Here is a 23,259-nt window from a genome sequence, read left to right as displayed (position 1 = left end):
CAAATACTACCACACTCATTCTAACAACATACACTAACATACACTAACACCAAACAGTAACAGATACACACATGCTATCATATGATCACAAACACCAACAACTTACAGTAACACACACACGCTAACACCATACAATCATGCATGCTAACACCATACACTTATACACACTCTAACACTATAAGCTGACATAACATTCACACTAATGCCATACAGTAACAAGCACCATATGCTCATGCATGCTAACACCAGACTCTTGTACACATGCACACACACTATACAACATACACTGAGTTTATAACTACAGTACAGTGCACACATAGACATGCACACATGCTACTTCATCCTTCTCTCTCTCGTGGAGGTCTGTCACCACTGTAGCTTGCACACTCGCTACGCTGATGCCTCTCTGCTACTGCTGGGTCACGCTATATGACCCTGCTAGGAATTCAGTTACTCTGGACCTCAGTTACTGGGTACCTCAATATTGTGCACTCGCCTCAGATCACCCCTTGAGCGAGACGGGAGCCCAGGCCCTTTGCTTAGCGGACATCCCCCCTGATGGCGCCCTGAATGCAAAGCCCACATGTGCCCCCCATTGCAGCTTTTTTCTGCCTGTACTTAGTTCCAACTACCAAGCAGCTTGAAGGTTAATAAATCTTTGAGTTGCTTGTTTTTTTACCTTGCACATCACATCACTTGTCGAGGGTACAAGTACATATGGAGTTGGTTGTAGCGAATATGAATGGTGGACTTTATTACAACTAATGAAGATTTAATGCTGTAAACTAGCATGCACTAGCTGTTAAATGAATAGAACTTTTCAGGGCGTGGCCTGGCGCTTGGTGAAGATGGACGCACTGTGAGTTAGCTCCTGCTCCATCCCTGGCAACTTTCGCTCTCACAGCAATACTACCCGTACTTACCTGGCTTTTTCCTGCAGGCCGGCGAGATGTCCACACGTAGAGGCGGCAAACCGGGTCTTACCTCTGAGGTGCCCGATTACTTCAAGAAGAAAGACGCTCCACGTGGTGAGGGCCTGGAGGGAGCGGACGACGCGGGGCCCTGTACACGGGGGGATATTGCCGATCTCAAGGCTTGTATCCTCTCGGTGAAGCAGGAACTCCAATCCGACCTCAAGTCGGGTCTCTCCGCGATCTCGGCGGATCTTTCAGCTTTGGCATCCAGAACTGTTCGCCTGGAACAGGCAGTGGAGGATCTTACGGCGGCTCGCCGTGACAGAGATGGCGACATGGCGCGGCTGGAGACCACGTGCGCGGCTCTTCAGGATGCGGTGGAGGATCTCGACAACCGCTCCCGGCGCTCCAACTTGAGGGTCCGAGAGGTTCCGGAGTCCGTGGTGGATTTGCGATCCTTTTTTCACCGATATTTGCGGCAACTTCTACCGGACTTACCTGAGGCCGAACTTCATCTCGAGAGGGTCCACAGGGCCCTGCGACCGAGGCCGGGCAATGGTGCTCCCCCGCGGGATGTCATTATGAAGTGCCATTTTTTCACCACTAAGGAAGCTATTCTGCGGGTCACGCGGAATACATCTCCTGCTATGGACGGCGTTACTCCTGTCTGGTATGCCGATATCGCACCGACCACCCTCCGCAAACGACGGGCCATGAAACCGGTGACGGATCTTCTCCGCGAGAAGGGGATCTCCTATCGCTGGGGATTCCCTTTCAGGCTGCTAGTCCAGGACGGGGGCTCCCTCCTGACGCTCCACGGCCTGGATGGGGCCGTGCCATTCCTGCGGCGCCTGGGATTGCAAGCTCCACGGTCCTTGGACCTGCCGACTCGTGAGACCCCTCATCAGCCAGGACGTCGTGACAGATCTCCACTTCGCCGAGCCTCCCCTGGATCGTCGCCCCGGGTGGGGGTAGACCCTGCACCGTCTCCGGAATCTACCTGAGCAGGCTGCCTTCGGTGACTCCTGCTATTTACAATTTGTTTCCTGTGCTCATGAGGCGCTCCCGTTAAGCCGGTCTCTGTGCTATGCTCAAGGGACAGATAGGTGCCTTATTTTCGTCCGGTTTTATTTTGGACTATTATTTTGCGCGTTTTTTCGGTCGATTTTGTTATTGATTTACATCACTATTGCTTTACATGTGGCCTCGGCGCCTACTCGTCCGGGTAGTGCGGCCATATTTACCTGTATTCTCTTTCTTCTACGTGCGTTTCTGGGTTTTTATTTTATTTTGGAGGGGGGGGGGGAAGAAGAAAACACACAGATTGATTTGTTTACTTCATATTTTTTCTTTTATTATTATTTTATATATATGATGCCTACGCTTGACGGCGCTTCTTGAGTGCCTCTTCTCTCTCCAGGGGCCGTACTAGACGCTCTTTTCGGGATCTCTGGGTCCCTTCATACGCCCGCGAGTGTTATTTACTCTGCCCTTCGGGTTGTACACCTTCTCAGCACCCGTATTCCTCTCCGCTCATCCCCTTTCCCCTCCCTGCCCCCTTCTCCTATCCCCCCACCTTGCCCCCCTCCCCTTTCCCGACCTTCCCCCCCTACCCCTTTCCAGCCCTCACCTGCATATTCCCCCTATAGCGCAGGGGGTAATTTGTTTTTATGTTGTACTGTGCTAATTTGCTCTCGCCTTATTATGCCCGACAGCGAATTTCTTTTTTTTTTTTTTTTTTTTCTGCTTGCGCTTCTTGCGCGCTTGTGGGCTGTGCTGGCTGATCAGTTTCCGGTCTCTGGGATCTCCCGCTCCTCCGCGGGTGCGGCACGAGCTGTCCTGCGGATTATGCACACACACACAGATTGCACCCAGATACTCCCATGTTTCCATTCCTTCCTACCAGTCTCCCCTACAATTCCTATACAGTAGGTGTTGTGGACGCCTTACATTTGATCATGCACCCACTGGCACACGCAATTACATTCACCCGCTGACATTCATACTTACTTTTTTTTTTTTTTTTTTTCTTTCTTCCTTTCTTTTCTCCCGTTGCTTCCTCACACATTTACAGCCATCTGTCCCTTCACCTTTCCGGCGATCTGCTATGGTCCCTGCGTGTTCGGCCTTTCGTTTTCGTGCCAGTTTACAGGGGGTACTTCTCCTGCATTATATGTTTGCTGCCTGGGGTGGGCTTGTTCCGTCTCACCATCCAGTGACCCCCGTGGTGTTCTATTGTGGACGTGGTGGTTCCGTCCATTGTATTTACATTTGTTTTTCGGCTTCTCCTGGAGGTCTGTCCCTCCAGTGTTCTCGTCTTTTCTTTCCTTTCTCTCTCTCTTTTCTTCTCTTCTCTCTTCCTTTCACTTCTTCTTTTCTCCTCTTGTTCTCTTTTACCCTTTTGTTCTCTCCCCTTGTTTGTCTCCTAATCTGGTCCTATGGCGACTCCAGCCCCTTCCACCTTGCAGATTGTCTCCCATAATGTCAAAGGCCTGCTTTCTCCGCAGAAACGTAGGATGGCGCTTCGGCACTACCTCCGATCCAAAGCTGATATTGTTCTTCTGCAAGAGACTCATTTTCGTAAAGCAAGCATTCCCAAATTCTGGGATCCACGGTTTCCCACGCATTTCCACTCTGCCGCTCCAGACAAACACAATGGGGTGTCCATCCTGATACATAAACGTCTGCACTTCCAAGCCCTTCGTTCATCTTCGGATTCTGAGGGCCGCTTTCTCCGCCTGGACTGTTTGATTCATGACCAACCCGTCACGATCGTGAATATATACGCCCCGACTCCGCCGACTTCTAAGTTTTTTGATGAACTGGCCCATTCGCTTCTGACAGCACCTCCAGGGAACCTTATCGTTGGTGGGGACTGCAACTCAGTGATGGATCCCTATTTAGACCGCACCCTGTCAGTTGCTCGTACTTGTCCGAAAAATCTCTTTAAGCCTCTGCAACATTTCACCAAATCGATGGGACTGTTTGATGCTTGGCGCCTACTACACCCTTCCGACAGAGACTACTCTTTTTATTCTCATCCACATACAATGTACTCAAGACTCGATTATTTTTTTCTGAATCAGCAACTGCTCCCATCGCTTCTGAGCTCCTCCATTCATGAAATCTCCTGGTCCGACCATGCTATGATTGACATCACCCTCTCAGCTCTTCAACCGCCTAACCTGCGGCCCCTTTGGCGTTTGAATGATGCCCTTCTCCTCGATCCTGAGACGCGGGGGACCATCACGCAATCTCTCTCTGCTTACTTTCAGGACAATTTGACCCCTGATGTCTCCCTGGGCACTGTTTGGGACGCTCACAAAGCGGTCCTTCGAGGACAATTTATAGCGATTGCATCCGCCCGGCGGAAACAGCGTCTCTCTCAGATTACAGCCCTCACGACCTCGCTGACTACCTTACAAGCGACCCACAAGCGTACCGGTGATCACAGTCTCCTTCGCGATATTGTTGCCGCTCAAGGCCAACTGAATCTGTTGTTATCTACTGACTCCATCCGAGCGACCCTCCGAACTAGACAGAAATTCTTTGAAAAGGCGAACAAGCCGGATACCATGATGGCGCGTAGACTTCGGGACCTTACCAGTTCCAGGACTGTAAGAGCTATTAAAACTAGGGCAGGCTCCCTGTCCTCCGATCCTGCCGTAATAGCTGATCGGTTTGCGGAATATTACTCATACCTCTATGATGGTAAGAAGACGTCTTGCTCCCCATCCCTCTCGTCCGATACTCAAAATTTTCTGGCCTCCTGTAAACTCCCCTTACTCTCCAATGAGTAGCTTGACTCCATTAATGCGCCCATTACCATGGAAGAAGTCTCGGCTGCCCTCAAGCTGTTTAAAAATCCTAAAGCTCCGGGCCCTGATGGCTTCACGGCCAAATATTATAAGTCCTTTGCACCGTCGCTCCTTCCTCACATGACGTCCCTGTTTAACTCCTTCCTCATGGGCACGGGACGACCATCTCCAGACATGCAGAGGGCCAAGATTGTGATGATCCCTAAAGAAGGGAAGGATCCTTCCCTTTGCACCAGCTATAGGCCAATTTCCCTTATTAATGTCGATTTGAAAATTTTTGCCAAAATCCTTGCCCTTCGGGTTGAATGCCCTTCTCCCTAGCTTGGTTCACCCGGATCAGGTGGGCTTTGTCCCTGGTCGGGAGGCCCCTGATAATATCCGCAGGACGCTAAACCTGCTCCACTCGTGTCGTGGGTCTGGAACCCCGTTAATGCTTCTGTCCCTTGACGCCGAAAAGGCCTTCGACCGAGTGGACTGGGGATACCTGTGGTCCACTATGCAGGCCTTTGGTTTCGCTGGCGCCTTTCTGCAGGGCGTGCAGGCCCTCTACTCCCACCCTTCTGCGGTGGTTGACATCGGCACTTTTAGGTCCAGGCCCTTTCAGATCCTTGGAGGCACCCGTCAAGGTTGCCCCTTATCGCCCCTTTTATTTGCTTTGGCCATCGAACCTCTGGCCCAAGCTATTCGTATGCATCCTGACATTAGGGGGATCTCGGTGGGGGGTAATGTTTATAAACTTAGCTTATTTGCTGATGATGTCCTTTTATCCCTGACGTCCCCTCTTACTTCTTTGCCCAATTTGTACCAGCTCCTAGAGAGATTTGGGGACCTGTCTGGTTACAAAATTAATTCTGATAAATGTGAGGCTTTGAATGTTACTCTTACCGCTCCTGTGGTGAAGCTTTTATCCCTTAATTTTGATTTCAAGTGGAAACCGATTTCTCTCCGTTCCCTTGGCATATATATAACACCCTCACTTTCACAAATGTATGCAGCTAACTATCCTCCTCTCCTCTTGCGCCTGAAGCGTGATCTAGCGACATGGTCGTCCTATGCCCTGTCCTTTATGGGACGTATTTATGCTGTTAAGATGACGCTTTTGCCCAGACTTCTCTATTTATTCCGTTCCATTTCGCTGCCTATCCGGAGGGCTGACGTCAATAGCCTTCAAAGGGCGATCGACCTATTCATCTGGCAGGGCCGCAGGAGTCGCCTCGCTAAGGCCACTGTTTACAAATCAAAAGCTACTGGTGGGCTCTCGGCTCCCCTGATTTATGAGTACTATATTGCTGCACAGCTGGCGATGCTCCTCTCCCTCTCCGTGGTCTACTCTCCTCCCCGATGGGTCCAACTGGAGTCGGACCTCTGCTCTGGGATTAACCTGGGGTGGCTTATGTGGCATTCATCTCACGACACGACATTGATTTCTGCCAGCCCCACTCTACTGCATTCTCTTCGCCTGTGGTACCGTGTGAGGTATAGGCTGCGCCTTACGAGCCCGAGCTCTCGGTTGACGCCGCTTTTTCAGAATTCGGACTTTCCCGCTCGGTGTCAACTTCACCCCTTCTGATGGTGGATCACTAAGGGAGTCGTCACGGTGGGGGATCTGCTTATGCACAATGTACCGTGCTCCTATCAAAGCCTCCTTACTCGCCATGGACTCCCGGCTACAGAACTTTTCCGGTTCCATCAACTCTCCCATTTTGTCCGTGCTTTCCTTAGACGTCATCCGGATTGTGACCCGACGTTTTATGAACAGCTTGTCCGCCTCCCGCACAAACCTAGAGGCGTGATTTCTAGTTTGTATCGCCACATGCTGGACGTTAAATTCCCGTTACCTCCCCTGTTTACGCAGCGCTGGGAGCTGGATCTGGGGCACTCCCTTGATCCTGCAGAGTGGGGCGAGATCTATGCTAATGTTTGGAAGGTGACGGCGTGTACTCTGGTTCAGGAGAACTGTTATAAAGTCCTCTCACGTTGGCATCTTACACCATCTAGACTTCATCGCATGTTCCCAGCAAACTCTTCTCTCTGTTTTCGCGGTTGTGACGAAGAGGGGACCTTTCTGCACACCTGGTGGACCTGCCCACTGGTCATGTCTCTCTGGTCCCACTTCTTTAATAGCTTGAGTGCAGCCCTTGGAGTTTGCTTGGCCCCGGATCCCTGGACGGCCCTTCTCTGCAGAAGTTATCAGCTGGACACTCTGTCCCCATCGGCCCAACGTTTGATTTTTCGTGTCTGTACGGCGGTTCGCTTGTCCATCGCTAAGGTTTGGAAGTCAGGGGCCCCTACTGTTCCGGCTGTTGATGCTAAAATCTGGGACATTATTAAGCTGGAAAAGATTACCGCATATCTGCATGGCACTTCTCACCTTTTCTACCTCACGTGGGAACCGTGGCTGGAGAAATTCGCCCCGTCCACCGCCGTGGCGCCCTGGCTGTGAGAGTTGTCGTGCTTCCTCCCCTTCCCTCCCTCTTCCCTCCTTACCTTCTTCTACCTCTTCTACTTCTTTCTCCCTTGTCTTTCTTCTGCCTTCTTGCTTTCTTTCTTCGGATGTTACCAAGATTCCGTTTTCCTGCCGAGCTTGGCTCTGGTTCCAGCTGCGCCTGGTATACTCTGGGCCTTTTCGTTTTTGTTCGGCCTCGCATACACCACGATACTGTGTTTGGCATCCTATTGCCGTATGATTGTTACAGGAAAGCTTATGTCCTTGTTTACTCACTGATTCTGTGCCCTGATCTGAGTGTTTATGCCATGTTGATGTTTTACTTTTGGCTCTGGCTTTCATGGAACACCTGTTATGTGTTTCTCTTTCTGTTCTTATATCATAAAATACAATAAATTACTTCTTAAAAAAAAAATAAAAAATGAATAGAACTTTTCATTGTGGTTTTTTCTCAAACCTTTGTCACCTTTTGCATTTAGAAATAAGGCATGGAAATCAATCATATTTGAATATTCTATATTCAATATTCAAATTGAAATTCTTGCTATTGCATGCTCTTTGGCTATCATTGCAGGAGTAATTATATGCTGCCAAAATACCCTGAAGAAATTTTTGAAATGCTTTATAAATTACAAATAAGAGATAATCGAACATACAGTGCTGTATGCATTTAACATTACTATGTATTCATGCATTCACAGCTTAAAGCAATTGCCTCACACAGTTCATGCAGCATTAGTACATGGGATTTATCTGCACTAACCATATCAGAAATCTTGTAGTAGAAGTATTATTAAACACTCATCTACAGACACCAGACAAGCCAGAAGGCTTGCTTTTCCCTCAGAAATCTCATGGTGCTTTCACAACCACAATGGATTCTGGGTAGGCACATGCAAATAAGGTTAACAATTATCACCTTTGCCTCTATATCCACTTTATACATGGATTCCTTGAAAGTAATTGCCCGCTGTACAAGACAGCCTTTAGACAAAACTCTGTAGATGAGTGTTTAATAATACTTCTACTACCCCTTAAATTTTAGTGGAAGGGTTTCCATCACCTTTTACCCACCATAACTTATGTAATGATATTTCTTAGCTACCCCAAGCCTCAGCTTTTAAGCCAGTATCACAACCTCATGCTGACGAGTCCCATGAAGGACGAAACAGCTGTCAATGAGTGGTGATCTGGCTATTGTACCTCTTCCTGAGTTTTGTCTAAAGGCTGTCTTGTACAGCGGGCAATTACTTTCAAGGAATCCATGTATAAAGTGGATATAGAGGCAAAGGTGATAATTGTTAACCTTATTTGCATGTGCCTACCCAGAATCCCTTGTGGTTGTGAAAGCACCATGAGATTTCTGAGGGAAAAGCAAGCCTTCTGGCTTGTCTGGTGTCTGTAGATGAGTGTTTAATAATACTTCTACTACCCCTTAAATTTTAGTGGAAGGGTTTCCATCACCTTTTACCCACCATAACTTATGTAATGAGAAATCTTGTAGGAATTGTGTCTCATTATATAGGTGAAAGTCATATGCACTGAAGGCACATAAAATAAGGTTTCGAAAAACTGTAAACAAATTCATTTGGGTTAAACAGTCATCTTTGTTTCCTCATGCATACTGTCTTTTCTTGTTGCTATCACTGTGTTTGAGCAGAAGTAGCGAGGTTTTAGCCCCTTGATTAAGGCAGACTGTTCAAGTGTGTACTCAGGCTTCAGCTAGAAAGATGGGTCCATCTATCTTAATAATAAGCTATTACCACTGATGGGTCACAACTCATCGAAAAGACAGGTAGGCTAATTGGCTCAATTCAGTCAGCTTAAAATGTGACTTAAGGAGGTCTGCAACACTTTGCAGGTAATGTTCAATCAGCCAACAAACCACTTTTTAAATAATTCATCACATTTTAAATTGGAAATTGTTGCATGGTATTCTTTCCAAGATGCAAACTTCAGAATGTAATTAGCTATTGTTCACTTCAATAAGAAGCCTTAAGCATAAGTTCACCTATAAAGATACAAATACTATTAAAAGTGTAAGTTAAAGTCATATATCATTAGTATTCCATTATTATTCTTTATAACTCTATTTGTATGTGCTGTTAAACAGAGCTTGATAGAATGTGTTACGTGCCTGTGGGGTTGAGTTTATTTTTATGTTTTAATTAATAGGTTTGTACATATTTATATAACTTGAGATAGCTTTGTTAGTCTAGTACTATAATTTGTTTTTAAAGGAAAGTTATATTAAAATATAAAATAATAAACTTCCCTATGTCAAGTTAAAAGCAATTGGGAGGTTTATACTCTCAAAAGCTAGTCCATTAAAAAGGTATTAATTTATATTGTAATCCTCATTTAGTTTATGAATCCCTTCTCTATATGTTACATAACCTAATTCCAGCCACTGGCCCACTCGCGGAACTGGGAACACAACATGATCACATGACCTCGCAGTGAAAGTACAGCTGCTCTCTCACACACAAATGTGTGCTTGAGTGTGTGTTAGTGTACATATATTTGTAGCATGAGTGTGTATGTGCATGTTAGTGTGTTATATGTGTGTGTGTAATATGTGCAATATGTTCCAGCTTTCTCGTTTTTCCATGTTCACTGCTAATATTTAAAAACAGCCTCAAACACATGGTATTGTCAGTCTGGCAGCAGTCCCATTTCCAGAGTGGCCTAGTGAACCCGACATTAATAATAAATATCACATGTAAAACTTTCCTTTGTAATAGAATGCAGAACAATGCTGAAAATACAGATTAAAAAGGCTAAGTATTAAACTACAATGCTTAAGAAAATCTAGAGATAATTGGCTAAAAATAGCCAGGGAATAGTGACTGCAGACCTTTGCTCCTAAGCCCAGGTTGAGCTAAACATTTAAGAAACAAGACTGCATGACTGAAAGGAAATCAAAGGAAATGCAGTATGACATTTCTCCGGACAATGATTTCTCAAGTATGGCTTTGTGAGTATTCCCACTGATGTCAACAGCATGTTTGAAAGACTGACATGTCATTTGTGAGATTATCCTCAAGTTTGGGTTTTATTTATTGTCATAACAGACTGTTTTACTGAGCCAGTCAATCAAACGTTATTAGAAGATGCCTTGTTACCTGCAGATGATTCAAATGCTAATGGAGGCTTGGTTGGAAGTTGATACTTTTTATTCCGTCAACATAAAAAAAGATGTAACGTTACATAAGCTTTTGGGACCCCTGAGGTCTCTTCTTCCTTTCATCTGTTGGCCCAATAAAAGGTATCACCATATTTGCTTGATTATAACACAAAGTTTTTGCAGAACAAATGCTCTGAAAAATACCCCTCGTCTTATAATCGAGGTCGTCTTCTAATCAGACCTCAAATGAGGGGGGACCTGGATCCTCCTGTCTGGTAACCTCAGCTGATGCCGGCACACCGGACGTCTATCACCGAGCGCCTTTTCACCCCTGTATGCCACTCTGCCTCCAGAAATGCCCTTTAATCCCCTATATGCCACTCTGCCTCCAGAAATGCCCTTTAATCCCCTATATGCCACTCTGCCTCCAGAAATGGCATATAGGAGGGTATAAGGCATATCAGGGAGGCAGAGTGGCAAGCCTGGGCGCAGATGTGCATAACTGGGGAGCAGGTTGGCAAATAAAAGGAAATAAAAAAATATATATATTTTTCTCAATCATAACTTTTATTAAATATGAAAAAATAGTTTACATTAATTAATATTTACTGGTAAAACTTTTTTCCTATAGGGTCTTCTTATATTGAGGCTTTTTCTTTTTTCCTAAATTAATATTCAGATTTTGGGGGGGTCGTCTTATAATCAAGCAAATACGGTAATACTACATTTCCTCTTGGGCTAATATGGATACATCCATTTCTCTAATTGTGTTAGTGCTAACTGACTTAAAATATAGCCTTGATCAAAGTTAAGTTGTGCTCTGTCTGCAGCACAGTCTTTGACGAAAAAGACTTCTAAGCAAAAATGATAAAAAAATTTCATTAAAGAAAGATAAGTCATCAAATAAATGTCTGTTACGAAATAAAGCAGTCAAAATTCCATTGATTAAAATGACTTAACTTATCTTTGTATTGTAAAGCACCCATTTAGTTGTAATTACTCAACATAGTAACTATTTCTTGTGTCATATTATATTTGCAATTTAAGAAACCAAAGGTGAAACTAATTACATTCCCACTAAAGATAGCTGTTACGTTGGCCAGCATTAAACCTCTCTCTCTCTTGGCAACCAGTATCCCTGCTAAACTATATTTTATTTTATCTCCGCTACCAAGATACGGAAGCTGGGCACATACTTTCACTTGTCGGGTGTGTGAAAGGATGTTTGCATGAACATTTTACTTTTTCCTCATTCTTCCCTGGGTTCTGAGGCAATGTCGAACCAATAGGTTCCTGGCAGGGTGTCATATCCCTCGTGCTTATGACCCAGGCTACATATGGGTAGCCTCTTCGATTAATCTAGAAACACTTCTTGACTGCAGCTTCCTGATCATTCAGAATGATCCACATACCACTACACACATTTTATGCACAAACCATGTATTAAAAAAACATATACATTTGGGTCCAAAATGTATATTTGTTTTGGATGCACTCAAAAAAAGAGGGATACAGCAATGATGCAATGAGTTTGCTACTATGTAATAGCGCAATAATCCAATTAATTGTCTATTTAGGCTTGTAACATAATAAGCATTTAATGTGATCCAGCTAACCTAAGAGACACGATAATAACTTCATGAGCAATACTGTAACACAAGCACAGTTGCTAAATACCATCACATAGTCTGACCCCATTATCATTTCATTATTCTTATTAGCATTTTCAAGCAGATGATGGCCAAGAAAAAGAGAATCACAAATAGTATGTCAGGATTACAGTAGAATCCTCCCAGTTAATCAAAAATGTGGTCACCTTGAAAATCATTCATGCTGTTAAATAACATATCAGCTTCTTCTGATTTTGACCTGATATGCTACATTAAATAGGAATCCCAAATGTCAAATTATCCATATAATTCAACACAGAAGACTTTGGAGTTTGCAGTTTCATCTCACCATCTTCACCATGAATCTGTAAGCACTTACGTCGTAGTGCCCATATTTACCTCTCCCAGGCTCCTGATGACCTGGATTGACCCAGGAAGTCCTGTATTTAAGGATCCCTGCTTCATCACTGCTCTGTCCTTGGTTTGTGTTGCTTCTAGTATTGTAGTCTTCTTCTCCAGTCTGATGATTTTTGCATTTTAACCTGGCCTTTCCTGGGACCTTGTTCTTGCTTCCTGATAGGCTTTGACATTCCTGATGCTTGGTTCTGGCCCAATTTGTTCCTACACCTTGCTCCTGTATTTGTTTTTTGTTTCTGATGTTTAATAGCCTGCTGCTGATCCAGTCAGCCCTGGCATTTGTCAGCTTCTCTTTATTCTGGGATCCTAATCCATAATCGTGACAGAATCTTGGACAAACCCCAATGGTTTTCTTTTGCAAAAAGATCATAATTGATCAAGCAAAATACATCAATCTGACTTTTTGAGTTACGTATTTTCCAGGGCCTGTTTGCCCCCTTTTGTGGGAGAAACTGCTTACAGCTTTCTTACAAACTGGCACAGGGTTAATAACAGTAAATTGGGTGCATTTATTAGTGATCATAGAAGTTTTTAATGCACTTGGTCCAGTATAAAGTGCATAGGTTTTCTAAGACTAAGCCTTATTTTGGGTCGAAAACAGTCCTCATGACCCATTATTAAGCTCCTTCATCCAGTGGCGTCGGCAGGGGGGGCCAGAGGGGGCCATGGCCCCCCCTACATCATGCTGTGCCCCCCGGTGTGCCCCCCCAATTGAAACGCCGGCTTTTTTTTTTTTTTAATAGACCCGGAGGAGAGAGTGAGAGGCGCCGAGCGGTTGCTGAGGAATAAGTTCTCAGCAACCGTTCGGCGCCTCTCACTCTTCTCCGCGACCGCGAGGCCTCTTCCTGGTTCGCAGTGCCGGCATTTCAAGCCGAGCGCCGGTATATGTCGTCATATCCGGCGCCCAGCAGTGAAGCCGGCAGAACCAGGGACACAGAGACCTCGCGATCTCACCGCTGGACAAGCCCAAGGTAAGTGAACTTCAAAGGGGGGGTTAGAAAGTTAGGAGGGGGTTAGAGAGTCAGAAGAGGTAGATAAGAAGTGAGAAGGGGTAGATAAGGATAGATTGGGAGGGAGAGGGGGTAGATAGGATAGATTGGGAGGGAGAGGGGGTAGATAGGATAGATTGGGAGGGAGAGGGGGTAGATTGGGAGGGAGATGGGGGTGGATGGGATACATTGGGAGGGAGAGGGGATAGTTAGGATTGATTGGGAGGGAGAGGGGGTAGATAGGATAGATTGGGAGGGAGAGGGGGGTACATAGGATAGATTGGGAGGGAGAGGGGGGTACATAGGATAGATTGGGAGGGAGAGGGGGGTACATAGGATAGATTGGGAGGCAGATGTGGTAGATAGAGAGGGAGAGGGGGTAGATAGGATAGATTGGGAGGGAGAGGGGGTAGATAGGATAGATTGGGAGGGAGAGGTCTTTATGGGACAAAAACGGCGTACGTTCAGCTGTTTGGGGACAAAGTTGACATAATGTGTAACTTAGGTGCTGGTCAGGTTCTATGTGGGCAGTGTGGACACCAGGGCTGGCTTTGGGGTGTGTGACCAGTGATCTATGCCTGTAATTTAGGGGGTTTTATCTATACCTTTAATGCAGAGTTTATATGTAATTTCCAATTGATTTATATCTGCAAAGCTGGGTTTTGTGTCATTCTGTTCATCTGTATCGGCTATATTTCCATACATTATTAATGTTTACCTGCAAATATAGGATTTGCATGTCTTATTCAGTTGATCAATACCTGGAGTGCTGTTTCCATGTGTTGATTATTTGATCTAAACCTTCAGTGCTGAGTGTACATGTGATTTCCAGTTGATATATACCTGCAATGCTGGGTTTGTGTGTTCTGTTGGTTTATACCTGCAATGCTATGTTTCCATACATTATTTATGTATACCTGCAAATACAAGTTTTTTTTTAATCTCATTCAGTTGCATGTGCTGTTTCCATGTGTTGTTTATTTGATCTATACCTGAACTACAGGGTGTAAGTAAAAGAGCGCTATGGTTTAGTGAATGAGGGGACAAAGGGACTCTGGGGATGATTACAGGGGAGAGGACCTCTCAATGTCACGGTGCAGTCAGAAGGAGGGAACACTGCACTGACTCTCACTGTCTTCCCCTGATCTGCAGTCAGTGTGGCAAATATATTGGCTGCAGGGGCTAATATTAATATATATCGGAAGCTGGGACTAATGTTTATATATATCGGCAACAGGGGCTAATATTAATATATATTGGCTGCAGGGCCTATTATCAATAAATATTGGCTGCAGGGGCTAATATTTATATATATTGGCTGCAGGGACTAATACTATATATCGGCAGTAGGGGCTAATATTAATATATGTTGGCAGCAGGGTATAATTTCTATGTATATCGGCAGCAGGGTATAATATAAGTATGTATCCGCAGCAGGGGCTAATATTAATATATATCCGCAGCAGGGGTTAATATTAATATATATCGGAAGCAGGATGTAATATTTCTATATATCTGCAGCAGGGTCTAATATTAAATAATGAAAAATAACTGTCACTTTAGCTGTTATTTTGAAATCATATTTTAATCACGGTCTTTACTTCAAAGAGATAAGTGCATATTATGTAGTTAAAAATGCACGTCTAACGTGTGTGTGTGTATATATATATATATATATATATATATATATAGTGTATATGTACCGTTTTATAATTGGCCCCCCTACTTTGGTCCCTGGCCCCCCATGTGCCCCCCCTAAATATGAAACCTGGAGACGCCACTGCCTTCATCCCCATTCTCAGCTCAGAGGGATGGGGGTCAAATATGATATTTATACCCTAGATTAGGCAAGGACCCCAAGCTGTTCTTAGACTTAAAAAAGGTCCCTTCAGTGCTACAGAGGATGCAATGCAGCATCCAAATGTAGGGGGCCAGTGTACAGGTCATTTGTCAATCTGCTGCCATCAGATGCAGATAGGTTACATAGTTACATAGGCTGAAAAAAGACATGCGTCCATCAAGTTCAGCCTTTCCTATATCTGTTAATTTGTTGCTGTTGATCCAAAAGAAGGCAATTAATTTTTCCCTTTTTGTGTTGTAATTTTTTCTAATTATTTTTGGACAGCCCCTTTTATTGAAAAAATGAATGTGCTACAGATGCACATTGATGTGTTTTGTTTGTGTGTGTTTCTGCACATAGCAAACCTGACTGGCTATCTTATCATAAAAATGTTAAATATTTTACATTTATTTCTCATATTGACAAAGTTTAAAAAAGCGTTTCTGTTTTCACAAGCTGTGAACATGAAAAAAAGAATGGCCACCTTTACAGAGTTCAGAAACAGCTTATCTCTTCTGTAGTAATCTCCCGCTTCACAGGATCCCTAACTATTCCCACATTTGTAATTCCATCTTCTCGTGCACTTTTCAGGATATAACGAAACTCAGCAGATGCTGGATACTGATACCTGGAAGTGAGGAAACTTCCTACCACTTAATGAGAATTTCTAACAGACCACTGAGGAACTATCGGAGCATATCACAACAATAATGCTTTATCGCTCTGCAGAAAATGCTTTCTGAACGACTCCTGTTGGAAAAAGGGCTCAGAGAAAATATCACCTTTTAAAGCTTACATTTCTTATTTAAAAAAATAAATAAATCATATTTTCTGAAGGGTTGATTTTTTTCTGAGCTGTTCATTTTAGCCATACAGTATTTTTGTTTAAATTATTACCATCCAATATCCTCAAAACTTCCAAATATCCCAAACAACAACAAAATGTCAGAAATACAGAATTTCACAACATATAAGACCCATTCAGTCCATCTTTTCTGCTCATTACACCCAGTGTAAAGAGGTAAACTTTATTCTGTTATTGGTCTATTCTGAGATTCAGGATAACAATATACCTATCACATGCATGTTAACATTTGATCCCTGCAAATTCTCTATCACTTTGGGAGGCTGTTCCATTTACCTAATACTCCTTCAGTAAAAGAGCCTCTGACCTTACAGCTTTAAACTATGACCTGTTTTCATTCTTTGTAGTAAACTAAAGGTCTATTCACTAAAGTGCAACTGATTGCTAACTGGCAAAATTGTGGTTTTGCAACAGCAAAAAAAAATCTAACTTGCAAAGTTAACTAAAGCCAACTCACATTAGCAGAATATATTTAAAAAAAAAACTTGCATGCACTCGCCTGCAGGATATGCAAGTACATAGGTGACAGGTGAACAAATGCCTAAACAAAAAAAACATGTCTAAAAGAAAACAAAAAAAAAATATTTAAAAAAATGAATGGGGAACCTCCCATTTGATTCCTCCCTTTTTTACCACTTCTTGCACAGAATGATTAATTAACCCTTAGGGAATTTTTCCCCTTTATCTCTCCATGCCCTTCTTATGGGGATAGGGGGGTTTAAATGGTAATAGGGCTTTGTGGATGGGCACTTATAAATGTAAGTGAACCTTTTTTTCTTTTTTTAAGTACCTTTTAAGTGACAATCTCATGGCACCCAGAAGATTGGGGTTTTTTGTTAACACCTGGTCCTGAAGACCCCTGTTTCCTTATTTTAAATAGTTTTTTTCAGTTTAGTATTCATTAGTTTATGTATTTAACTAATGTAGCAGGGTTGTGGATTTTACAAATTAAAGGTAAGGCCATGCAATTTCACTCACAATTAAACGTACAAAGAAATAACATTAGATTAGTGAACCTGCGTATGCAACAGATACCAGATGACTGATTCAAATTTCGGTCAAAGTATGTATATGTTAACAAATATTGATGAATTTTAAAAATGTTGCATTAAAAAAAGGATCATTTGTATTTTGGGATATACGGCTCATGTAAAACTCTTTAAATATAAATATACACACACATTTCTGATGACTTATTCCCTCCTGACATTTCTTCTGTGTCAGATCACAACACTTTCATGAGAGGCTGTCTTAGACAGTGATAAAATAAATAAATAACAAGTCAAACCAACAGGAACCCATTGCTGTGGTTAAGATACTTAATCAAGCGAGTGAAAAATGCCATCATGGCTATAATTCACATGATGTAACATGACAGTTAAGATGTACTGTGGTAATTTGTGAGAGCCTTCAGTATTATTGAAGTATCAAAAATTTACATGGTTCAGTTATTAAGTCAAATTGTTTCATTTAAAGAGAAATGGCTGGTTTTAAATCACAAGGGGTCTCCCAACTACACTGAAAAAATATATGTAAAATGATTGGTACACCATATCTCTATTATTCCAGTCAGTGAATAGAAACAGAGGAGAAAAGGGACAGATAATGATGAATACCTAGAGAGGCATATGAAACATTCTGCATGCATTGTTATCAGTGAATGCAAAGTCCACAGAATCATAGCACTGTAATCTGTCACTGCGATTAGACAATTTTAAATAAAACTTTTAAATGTTCATCTACAGCATTTGCTAGTTTGCCTTTATTGAAAGTCATTTACAAACAGCTAAAACATACTCGTTCTAAATACTACAAACAAATGATAAAAAATTGAAAGGGGACACCATTCTAAAAATTATAAAAATGAAACTCGTGATTAGACAAGTTGCCTTGCTTTTCATAGCAACACTCGCCAGTCAAGTTTACTTTAACTGAAGTCAAGGTAGCTTTACTGAATTAGGAAGTTTCAGGTAACTAAGTGGAGTTGGCCTGACTGTGAACTCAATAGAAGGTAATCCTTTGTGTGTAAACCGCATAGCTCAACAGTCTTGAACATGATGACTTTTGATGTAAAGATGCTACACTTCCACTGAATGTTACTTTGAATAGCGAAAATCAAATCATTCAGTAAAATAATACAATAAATGCTTAATGATCATGTGGAAAAAATGTGGGTTGTTGCCATAGAAACTGAAAAAGCTTATTTAAAGTTTCTGTGTTGTGTTTTTATTATGAAACCTTCAGGGGAAGATCTGCTACAGTTGATCTACTTACCATGGCTAGTGAGGCCAATAAAAGTTTCATCCAAGTAGAACAGCATAGTAAATGATACTAGTGCAACTGTGTTCTAAAGATACAGACTTCAGCTTCTTCGTACCCAGTTGTCCACAGGCTGGCTGGCCGGGGGGTAATTGGCCTCCCAGGGCAGTCTAAAAGCCTTCACAATGGTCTGATCCTGCGTGGACCAGACTATTGCACGTCAAATAAGCCCTTTGTGAACAATTTTGAATCTGCCCGGGAAGGCAGGGAAGCAGCAGGGTCACATAACAAGATGTTACATGACCTTACTGTAAAACTCTGTAACATCTTGTTATTTAACCTCAGAAGGAAAGCTGTGATGTAGTAAGAGGATGAGGGGAGGGAGTGGGTGAGAGTAAGGGAGAAAAAAGTAAGTTTGTATGTTAGAAAGAAAGTGTATGTATAAGTGTGTGAGTAAGCATGAATGTGTAAGTGCAAGTGTGTATGAATGTGTCTGTGCATGGATGTATATTTGTGTGCATGAATGTGTGTGTGTATGAGCATGTATGTGTAAGTGCGTGAGATGTATGTATGTGTATGTATGAGAGCATGGATGTTTGTGTGAGCATTTATATGTAAGTTTTTGTGTGAAACCATGAATGTGTAAGTGTGTGTTAGCATGAGTGCGTAAGAGTGTTTTAGTGAGTATATGTAAGTGTATGTTAGTGTAACATGACTGCATATGTGTGTTAACATGAGTGTGTAAGTTTGTGCAAGTGTGAGAGTATACGTATGTACAAATGTGTGCCAGTGCATTTGTTACTGGAGAGGAAACAAGGTGCCGATGGGGCTATTTGGCCCCCCCCGGGCCAGAAGGTACCAGTCCTCCCCTGATGCTGCTCCTTGTTCTCTCTAGTTCTTAGTGCAGCAGAGTGCTAAAATGTCATATTCAAGTTCAACACTTCTCTCACAACTGTAAAGTACATGAGTATGCAGAAAAGTAGGTGCCCTGCTTGCAACTTCCTTTGAGTGAATTTGCATTGCTATATTTCATCTTGTGCAGGGCCCTGCAAATCCTGATGGCAAAAGTATAGCATTTTGTCTGTTTTTCTTTTCCAATAATCTTTTTTCGGTTAAAAAAATATACCGTATTGGCTCGAATATAGGCCGCACTTTTCCCCCCCACTTTAAGTCTTTAAAGTGGGGGTGCGGCCTATATTCGGGATCTAGCGCCCGACGCCCAGGACATGCAGTCCCGGGCGCCGGGCAGGGTTAGGATACAGATCCCCCGCAGCGGTGCAGGGGACCTGCATCCTACTCCCCGATACGCTCAGACAGCCTCCCCTGCCAGCACTTTCCACGGGGGGGGTGCCGGCACGGGAGTTGTGGTTGTCTAAGCGCATCGTGCGGATGGTCACCGGCTGCGGAGGTTGTTTACCCGCATCGCCGCAGCCGGTGACCGTCCGCAGGATGCGTTTTACCTCTGCCCCCAAGACTTACCAGAGGAGACTCCCGGGTGTCTTGCGGGGCCGGGGGGGGGACATCTACGCAATACGCGTACACAAGTTGTGTACGCGTATTGCGTAGATGTCCCCCGCCAGCCCTGCAAGACACCCGGGAGTCTCCTCTGGTAAGTCGGGGGGGGGGCAGAGTGGCAGCATATCTCGGGGGGGGGGGGACAGTGGCAGCATATCTCGAGGGGGGAGGAGGACAGTGGCAGCATATCTCGGGGGGAGGAGGACAGTGGCAGCATATCTCAGGGGGGGGGACAGAGTGGCAGCATATCTCGGGGGGTGGAGACAGAGTGGCAGCATGTTTTTTTGGTGCTTTTTTAAAGAAAAAAACGTTTTCTTTAAAAAAGCACCAAACTTTTAGGGTGCGACCTATATACGGGGGCGGCCTATATCCGAGCCAATACGGTAACTGTTTTTGCTTTCTATTGTGCACGGCTGCAGTAGATGGCTTTTATAATCTGTGTATTAGAGCTGTTCTACATTGCTCTACGGGTTTTTCCGTTAACTTATAAATGTAAATATAAATGGTAATTGGTGGGTAATTGCTGTTTCTATAGAAACGTCAATTGCATTATTTAGTTGACTGATCTCAACTTTGAATTACCTGTATAATCAAAGCTAATATGAGATTTCAGAACTACTTATTTTATTTATGACATGGTCAAAACATTATTTTCATTTAAAATATATTATGTTTCTAATATTAAGCTGTTTATACTGTTAATCCTACCTAGACATCTGTATCTCAATACATCCTAGGTGGGGGACAATATACATCCCAATGCACCCTTTTAGAATTTTTACTTACCATTTATTGCATACAACAATATGTGTCCTCAATTTAGTCCCATGGAATAGGGCCACTCGTCCCAAAATTTTGTTAAAAAAAACCCTAGACTTAAAAAATCTAAACTTATTGCCATCCAATGACCGTGGATTGTAAAAGGGCCACTGGTACACAAGATATGTACCAGATATGTACCAGCGACACCAAGTGGCTGGATGATTCATTTGTTACTGTTATGTTATGGAATTAGTGATCCCCTAGTTGCCCCCTCTGCGACCGCTGCACTCTCTCCATCACTTAAAGGCATATGATATGAGCTGATTGTGGAAATCAGAGATCCCCCAGGTATTGCGGAAGGGAACTGCTACACCCCATGGAGTTGCAACTTTAGAATATTCAGAATGCATAATTGTTTTATAAATCAAATTGTTATGTTGTTATATACTACTTGTTATGTCCTGTCTACCCATTGTGCAGTGCTACGGAATATGATGGCGCTATATAAAACAATAAATAATAATAATTAACTACAATGGAAGTAATAGACTTTTACTATGCCTCCCAATAAGGTGTTTTTATTATATTCACTCTCAGATACCCCTGGGCACAGGACTAGGGATTGGGGGACATACATGGGCTCTATTGAGAGAAACTGATGAGCCTCCATCCCTCCGTATGCATTATCAGGGGAAGGGCAGGGAACTTGCCAATCTCTCCTTTTGTTACTAGGGCTTTCTGGGAGAAGCCTTTATTTATTATTTTAAAAAAATCTTGGTTGGGTTGATATGTTGGGTACATGGTTAGTTAAACAGGAAATATACCACAATTTCTTTTGAGGAGGCATGGTAAAATGTTCAAGTTAGAAAGTAGTTACAACTTGCAAGGAACTCAAGGGGTTAATGAGTCCCAAAGTTCCTGTTGTTCCCCCCACCAACTTGAGTTAGAGGTAATACATTTGCAAGTTTAAAGATTAGTCTGCTGCAAACAAGTTTCAACTACCATCCCGCACTGACTCATTCTTTGGTGAATAGAGGCAATCATTTATATTAAGTTGCTGTTCTTTAAAACAGTTTTATATGGAAGATTATTACCTCTATTAGCGCACAATTGTGTTCTCTTGGCTTTTGGGCCATGAACTTTAGTCGTCATATTGTATATAGAAAATTGTAAAAACATACCAATCATTTTAACCATAATTGACATGTATAATACATTTGTGCTTTCCTTGTTCCTTTAACCCTAGAATATTGAAATAATCACACAAACAAAGAAGTATGAAAGTTCCAGAAAAAAAATTAAAAACGCTTACTTTACTGTGTAAGTATGCTGTAGGTGCTTCCCAGTAATAAACACCTTGCAGGCCTTGATTTTGGGCATCTGCATTTCTAATGCTTAGTTGCTGGGGTCCATCAAACGAATCCTTTGTTGGTGAAACTCTGATGTTGCCAATTAAACTTGTCAGATGCCATCCATCCATGTTAGAGACCTAAAAAGTAATACAAGAAGTACAAAGAATTTTGCTAGTTGTGGGTTGCAACATATTTCAAAGTAGTAAACCAGAGAATACAATGTTTGTATTAAAACCCAGATTTTGTTTATCGCTGGTTCTCTGTGTTTTTCTGGATATGTCGATTTTTGGTTCAATTGTAGGCAATATAGTAAGGCTCTCAGGTTTGCTTAAAGCTACTCTGTTTGATGTCATTGCTGCCTCTGAATATTAAAATCCCTATACTCAGGTTCGACTTCCTGTGTGTTCATTGGTTATTGTGAAAATGTGCACCTTCCTGTGTCATACTTTTCTACACCTGCTCGTTATAGATCAGTACATGTTCCAGATGTCCCAACCACCAGGATTTGTTGCCTCTCTAAAAAGTTACTGTGTCATCTACCCATTGCTCTATAATTTATATGTACACTCAAAGTGGCATTAAAGACAGGAAAGTAAAGAAGGTTTGGAGCAATACTCTTGAGAAAACAGTTTTGCAAATCTTAATTTTTAATATAAGTAAGGTTTTCTTATTCTTTTTCTCAAGAGTAAAAATATGTTTGATGCTGCTTTTATAACTATTATACGGTTGAACTCTGTCTTTAATATTGAGCTTGTCAAAATCCCCACTCCTAAGTGATCTTTATGAGCTTAAGTGATAATCTTTTCCTGTGCTGATTTTATTGACTAAAACTTGAATTAGCAATTGTCAGTAAAACTTAGTGACAATTAGTAGTTTGGGACCTCTCACCAAAACCAACATTACATTTGTCAGCAGAGCATACCAACATACATAAAAAAAACAGTTGCTCAAAAGGTTTGTATTTTTACAGAAATTTTTAAGGGTACATTTCAAACTAGCCCATATATATCTTAGTAGGCTATAGGGATCTTCAGCATATATCGGGTCTTCAAATGATGCAGTTAACTCCTTTTAGTTCATTTTTGTAATTGAGCTTTGTCCGGTAATTCAATTTTATGTAGTAAGAAACCTGTGTTAAGTTTGATTTGCACATTGATTACTCCGTGACATTTAGCAACATGGCTCATACAGTGAACAATTATTCTTTTTCCTTTTTTTTCTAAAACATTTTTATTAACAAGCGATCACAGATACAGTATATGCATATTACATATAAATAAAGGGAGCAGAACTTGAGCACTCAAGTGGCTTGAATACACTCCCTGTACTGCATCAATGCTGAAAT

At 42.6% G+C, this 23,259-nt stretch overlaps 1 protein-coding gene across 1 annotated transcript in view; it reads right to left on the bottom strand.

The window, feature by feature from the left end:
* Nucleotides 1-23,259, bottom strand: part of LOC149275966 (laminin subunit alpha-2-like) — a 411,836-nt gene that overhangs the window by 234,543 nt on the left and 154,034 nt on the right. The window contains 1 exon segment of the mRNA XM_089504075.1: nucleotides 21,875-22,051. Coding sequence (XP_089360201.1) covers nucleotides 21,875-22,051 — 177 coding nt within the window.

This window comes from Sceloporus occidentalis, unplaced genomic scaffold, assembly GCF_023333645.1.
Source record: "Sceloporus occidentalis isolate IW3139 unplaced genomic scaffold, rSceOcc1.0.p SCAF_254, whole genome shotgun sequence".
Lineage (NCBI taxonomy): Eukaryota > Metazoa > Chordata > Lepidosauria > Squamata > Phrynosomatidae > Sceloporus > Sceloporus occidentalis.
This window is presented reverse-complemented; position numbering and strand designations above follow the sequence as displayed.